Source organism: Varroa jacobsoni, unplaced genomic scaffold, assembly GCF_002532875.2.
Source record: "Varroa jacobsoni isolate VJ856 unplaced genomic scaffold, vjacob_1.0 scaffold_171, whole genome shotgun sequence".
NCBI classification, from domain to species: Eukaryota; Metazoa; Arthropoda; class Arachnida; order Mesostigmata; family Varroidae; genus Varroa; species Varroa jacobsoni.
In genome coordinates this window covers 149,690-156,757 of record NW_019213073.1, presented here as the reverse complement: position 1 = coordinate 156,757, position 7,068 = coordinate 149,690, and the positions used below count along the sequence as shown (strand labels likewise).

General features: G+C 38.2%; 1 protein-coding gene across 1 annotated transcript; it reads left to right on the top strand.

The window, feature by feature from the left end:
- The first annotated feature begins 883 nt into the window (after positions 1–883).
- Positions 884–5,536, top strand: LOC147753849 (transmembrane channel-like protein). Its single transcript, XM_086972849.1, has 7 exons — positions 884–1,066; positions 1,652–1,827; positions 1,969–2,188; positions 3,173–3,389; positions 3,569–3,779; positions 4,837–4,984; positions 5,237–5,536. The coding sequence occupies exons 1-7, from the start codon at positions 884–886 to the stop codon at positions 5,534–5,536; spliced, it is 1,455 nt and encodes a 484-aa protein (XP_086828975.1).
- Positions 5,537–7,068: the final 1,532 nt, after the last annotated feature.

Here is a 7,068-nt window from a genome sequence, read left to right as displayed (position 1 = left end):
TTTTCAACCCTGGTCTTTGTAGTTTTCCCCTCAATATACACCTAGTTTTTTAGATAGATAGATGTTTTATCAAATATAAATAATTCAGTTTTTCATTGTTGAATCTTCAACCGTGCTATCTGTTCAGGGCTGACCATTTGCCGAATTCTGGCTCATTAAATGTTTACACGCCGGACTGTCGTTCGTTACGTTAAATCGCGTCATAAGGAGTCTCATAGATCTGCGCGATGCTCCCAGAGCGGGATTTTTAGAAGCTTAGAAGTCCACTATTCATTTTACAATTAGTGATATTTATCTAGAACAAAGGCCGCTCGCTGCTTGTGACTGCAGCCCTTAATATATAAATGTTCGATCTCTTTGATTCATGTTCTCACCAGCTACGTTTACGCTGACTTATGTCCAGGCATGCATGTAGGGTAAACAGTGAACACAGTCATATATGGCAATGCCATTGCGAGATCGCTAAATGAAAAGACCCTTTCATTCACCTTTGATTTCTACCCCAACAAGAACTGGCCACGGCATTGCACCAAATGTTTTTGTGACGACGGATACATTGTGCAGAAGTGGCAAGTTACGACAAGTCCATAGCTGTTTATGTTAGCTTCTTACTACTTATATCAGCAAGCAAGATGACGATAATCTAACAAAAAGCAAGCTTCTAACCCAAGTAGACTTGCTGTACTTCTATTGGAATCATGTAGCAAATGTATTTCTGAATCACGCCGTGCAGGTTGTATCCTGATACCTCAAAGCACGGTATCAGTGATTAATGATCATACGTAGAAGCGATTTCTGTCGAATCTTATAGCATCCACTCGTTGAAATATCCATTACGGATTTTCATCTGAAATATCTCCTTTCTATCTATCTAGCGGGCACAATGTATTTTCCAGGCAAAAAAGAGCCGCGTGATGCGTCTACGGGCACGGAAAAATCCGGGGAGCCAAGCGGAGTGGACGATGAATCCTTAGGAAAAGGTTCTTTCGCGGACAATAAGGGCAGCGACAAAAAAGAACGCGGCAGAAGGTATCTCAAAAGAAAGGACGCTGACAAACTACCGAAGGTATGTCTAAATTAGTAAAATTAAACATTACGCTTCGTAGAAATAAATGCGTCCTATAGATATGAACATATCTTAGATTATATTTCTAATAGGTTTAATGTCGTATAGTATAAAGGATTATCGACTGCGAAAAAATCATTAATTCTGATCATTCTGAACGACAATAAGCTGTCAATCACTTTCGTTTTTATCGCTCTTTACCATATTTTTTTTTTCTAAACCTTCTTACATCATGGGTGTAACATTGGTCAAGAGACGATGTTTGTACAAGGTAATAAGAATTGAGCTTATGAGTTACTGAACTCGTGTGGAGAGGCAGAACTAAAACAATTGTAAGGTTACCATAGCGATTCAATTTGTTTTGTCTGTTCCTAGCTTTGGATTTACTTTGAGATGCATGAGCGCGACCACACCCAATCGACTTCGTCCTCAGACACAGACAAAGAGAGCACACATCTCGTCTTGTAAATAGGATTTTACTAACTGAACCATACGTGAGAATAAAATGACCTTTCTTTAATGGAAATCATGTTTTTCTTATAATATCCCTACATGGCCAAATGCTGTCGGTATACCACATCTTAGTCAAGAACTTCAGACCTCTCACCGACCGAAGGAGGCCTTCAATCTCTTTCATCTGAAGATGAAATGTTAGATGCGCATCATAGGCGTCGCAGCCCGCGACGGAGCCGAAGAGCTTCTACGATCGGCGGCACGGACTCAAAGAGACGCTTATCATCCTACACAACCTCATCAGGAGAGTACGTTATATTAGGACTTTTATAAGCCGTAGCAATAGTGACAAACAATGAGAAACGCCTACAATGAAAATGCTCCTACTTTTGTATCTAGGGTTACATTCTCTGATTTTCATTTGATTGATGATCATCATTTGATTTTAGTACGGCGATCGACTTTGAGAATTCAGAGGATGAAGTAAAAGAGAATATACGTTACCACAAGAATATGATTGAAAGTATTAAAACGCAGCCGTGGTCGATGGCAAAAAAACTTCGGATGTTACGCACTGCCAAGGCATACATTAAGAAGCACGAGGGCGAACTTGCCCAGAGTAAACAAGCTCGTGATATCTTCGCAACGTACTCGAATTGGTTTCGAAATGTGAGTGAATTATCTCTTATCGCCATCTTTGCTACCCGATTTTAAGTAAAATGAAGAACAGGTTACTCTAGAGAAAAAAAAAAAAAAAACATTACTTTATTCAAAAAGTATGTTATGCAATATAGAGAGCCTTGTCTTTTGTCAGTTTCTTACCTTAAAATGGTCTACGTAGCGTTGTTCTTGCTTCTGATTGATCTAATTGTCTGAAAGCTAGTACATTTTTGCTCCATAGTCAGAATAGATAAATACTTCATTAAATAGGGTCGTCCTCGTCATCGCTAATGCTACTTGGGAAAAACTTTATGGTTTGAGCGATTTATTCGAAAAAATTATTAAAAATGATCGAAGATGCCATATTGAAAAGTTGTATCGGAAATACAAATGAACCTTTTTGTAGAAGATCTAGGTTGCCTAACAGTGTTTCCGGGACGGCAGCTCAAAGAGTCTGAGTAGATTAAGTTAGGATGACAGTTAGATTGACTGAAATCAAATAACCAAATTATTGACAAACTTTAATAGAAGAACAATGAATACCGCCAGGTAGCTATTTTAAAAATTATGGCAATTGGAAAACCGGGTAACCACGCTATTGTAAGCGGACAATTGAACATACAACAAAACAATCAATCAGATAAATTAAATGTTGTAACGGAAAGATATAGTTTTTACAGCTGGCTTTCAGAAGAACTGCAAGTGGAAACAGACGTGATACCGTTTGTTTGGACTGGGTCTTACCAGAATCATATTAGTCAGGATAACAATAAGCCGATAAGATAACAGCAGGAAAACACAAGGCTTATTATAGCACTCCACGTGATAAAAATAAAAAAAAAAACTTTTAGGTCCTTTTCGTAAAACCTCGGCGTTATATACATGATTCACTATTAAGCTGAGTTAATTAAAACCCGGCTGTTTAGAATCCTAGTAAACAGCTCAATCTCTCATTTATTAGATGATGATTTCTTGTCTTGTTTCTGTTTGCAGTCCCTGCACCGTTTAAAGCGGGAGATTGCCGACCTGATCATTACGTTAACTCCTTGGGAAATGCGCATTAAAAGAATTGAGAGTCATTTCGGCTCAGTGGTAGCATCTTACTTCATCTTTCTTCGATGGGTTTTCTGGCTAAATAGCTTTATTTCGCTATTTATCTGCTGTTTTCTAATGGTTCCCGAAGTTCTTCGAGGAGATGATGATATAACAGGTAGTATTAAACGCGTGACGTATTCCATCGTCTTAGTTATTCCGGATATAGACATAGTTCATCTCGTAATTGATGACAACGGGCACGAAAGGGTTTTTTTTTGTCTTAATTAAGCATTGATTTTTCTTATCTAGTTATAAAAGGTGTTAGCTCTATGATCTTTGCTTGCGCTGTTTCAGGAATGCGTAAAAAAGTGAAAGACGACGAGGCACAAAACGCTTTAAACCTGAAGGAAGTTTGGGAGTTCGAAGGCTATTTGAAATATTCGCCCATATTTTATGGTTACTACTCAGACCGTGAGGTGACCCCCGAAGGGTATCGTCTTCCATTAGCCTATCTGTTGTCTTCACTCGTCATGTACATGTTTAGCTTCTTCATGATATTAAGAAAGTACGTGATCGTCTTCACGCTGCAACACAATTAAGTGGGGCTTCAGTATTCTGTCACAAACATTTCGAAACTGACACTTAATCTATACTAAATCATCAAACATATTCATACTAGCGTTACTATTAGATATTATGTATAAAAATTTGGAGTTAAGTTAGTTGCAGATTTTGTTTCCTATAAAAATTAATAATGATAATTTCACATAACGTTAAAGTGAGTTTAAAATATTACGAAGTGGTACCTAATAAGCTGTGTCCGAAGGTTGCCTTTGGATTCCCTTGGTAGGTTGACAAGTTAGTGGTACTTTCACCTTCCAGGAACTGTGAGTGCTAGGTTAAAAAAGATCACTTTTTCCATGCTCTGAAAATAAATATTTTCTTTATTTGGTATGCCGCACGATCAGTATTGGCAAAGTGCCCTATATTCAGAGCGTTGTAGACAATATAAGCAACAGACTTTAATTTGACAATTGCTTTTATCGCGCTATCGGATTTAGAAAAAAATTTAGTAGATATATGTATATGTAAGGCCTTTTTGGCCTTGCACGTATTGGTGCAAAAAGGACACCGATAAGAACGAACATTCGTCAGGTCTTAGCTGTCTATTAAGTTTCGGCAACGTTTCAAAGCACCCGGAAAGTTTGAAATTAAAAATAAGTTGAAAATGTCGGGAAGCGATCTGCGGCCTAAGTAATAGATATCCTCACAACACGACAAGATAGCGTTCTGCGCCATAGGATTGCCTTAATTCTTTAACGAAGAATCTGTTTATATTAATCTATTGATCATGATGATTCGTTAGAACCGTAGTCTATTTAGCGTCCAGAGGAATTCACTACTAACGGTACATGTGTATGTAGCACTGGGGCTCAGCTTCGTACACATTGCCTGTATGCTGGATGAGCCTTTAGATTTGAACCCATACACACGGTTAGAAATATCGAGGCCATTTACAAAATGGCAGTTAACGAGGCTGATGATACACAATATTATTAGCTTTCATTTTACTTATAAACTTTGTTCTTCTGCCATATCCTAATTCGTGCTATCTACTGTAGAATGACATCGAACAACAAACAATCGAAAATGATTGAAAAAGAGGATGAATGCACGTTTGCTTGGAAGTTGTACACCGGCTGGGACTATATGATCGGAAATGCTGAGACCGCTCACAATAAGGTCTCATCATTAGTAATGAGTTTTAAGGTAAGAAACATGGACTAACAAACTTAATATGCAGTTAAATCGTTATTTAGTAATTTATTTTACTTAAAAATGTCGCCGTTTTATTCATTTATATTTGGTATTGAATAAACGCTTAACTGAATGAAATTCTGACTCGAGACACCACATATTAGCACTCAGTAGTTTTTTATAATTTCTATATTCCGCCATATGCATATATATATATATATATATACACATACCAGCTTTCGCCTGTATCTTTTCCCTGGCCAGGAATCAATTCTGGAAGAAAAAGAACGTCGAAAGGAGGAACGGAGCTGGAAACTCATCACCCTCCGTACATTTACAAACTTTTTGGTTTTGTTGTTACTTGGTTCATCCGCATACGCCGTCATCCTCGTCGTCGCTCGTGGCGAAGAACCAGAAGCGCAGAAGAGCTGGTATCGCCAAAACGAGGTCACCCTCGTCCTTACCGGTATTAGCAACGTGTACCCGAATTTCTTCGATTTGATCGGTGAGCTTTGTCGGATAGGCGCGATAACGTACAAACAGAGGTGCAGTGTCAAATGTTAACAGTTTGTGTTAGTTCGAATCACCCAAAGCGATTGAACAAAACAGCCCGATGTAGAATTGACCATTAAACAAAGCCTACAGTCACCTGATTGACGACCTTTGTTCAGGTCGTTCCAGTAAAATAAGGGCCTTGCTAGATAAAAATGTCTATGCCTTAGGTCGTCTAGTAGAAATTCACATGAAACACAGTCCAGTCCTGTGATGAAATTGGTTCCTGGGGCGGGCTTTTAGTGCTGAGCCGGACATGAACAGCCGGCTGAGTACTCGAGACATCGTTCGATCCACTCCTTGTTATAAATAATTGTGAAAATTATATAAAAAAAGCTCACCATTTTTGATCAGGTGTCAGAGCTTCCGATCGTTATCTACTATCCGACGAGCTACTGTAGCTAACTGTGCTTTTGTAAGAGCCGAAAAATGACCTTGTTTCTGTAGTCCTTCGATGAAGACATTCCAGATCTTTTCTATGCACTAGTCTATGAATTCCTGCGGGCATTATGTATATTTGGCAATTCGATAACTACTTTTAAGCTCTATTGGTTTGTTTGGTATCGATTGCAGCCTATGCATTGGATACGTCCTATAGAATTACTATTTAGTAGAATATGAACGCCTATATCTTCAATGAAAACTCGTTTATGATGTGTAACAGAACGTCATATACATACATGCATGCATGCTCCTGTCATAACTTCATTGTAAATACATATAGTTATCGTCGTGCCTCGAAAGGCTTTCTGGTTAACGGCACATATTCAGCCTAGCGAATTTACAAAATAGAGAGAGAGAGAGAGATAGATAGACTCTCTCATGGATCTTCATATAGTTGCTAAATTCCAAGCAATAACTGGACTGATGTGTTAAGATGAGCGGTGAAGGGAGTTCGAGATATATTTTATGGAAATCAACGTGTCAATGGTATACTGTCATTTTTGCAAGGTACAATTGCCACAAAACAAGCTTCACGGACGCTAAATGACGGCTCATTTAACAAATACACTAGAAACTTTATAATACAAATAAAAAGGAAGGCTGGTAGTTATCTAGCTGTGAGCCGTACGATTGATCGTGACATCGTTCATTGTCGTTGATTTATTTGTCTCGATCTAGAAAGTTTGTATTGTTATATTGTCCCTTGTTTCGGCATAATGTTATTATTGCTAATCCGTGTTTTCCTCATTCTAACTCTACGTATAGGTGCAATAGAGCAATACCATCCACGCCAGCAATTACAATGGCAGCTGTTTCGAATCCTTATGCTCTACATGCTCAATTTGTACACACTGATTTTCGCCCTTTTCGGAAAGGTTCGAAAAATGGTAAGACCAACTAAATATCGACAACGCCAGCGAAACTATACAAGCTTGAAAAAGCCAATGGGTGTTTATTTCTATTATAGACTATTTCATCAAAAAGCTATAACAGAATCACTATTAATCAAAGTAAGGTGTGCTTATTTGCTCTATCAACTCAATTGATATGAGCTGTTTTCTAGCAATCCACTGTGTTAACCGTATGAGCCTGGTTAAAAC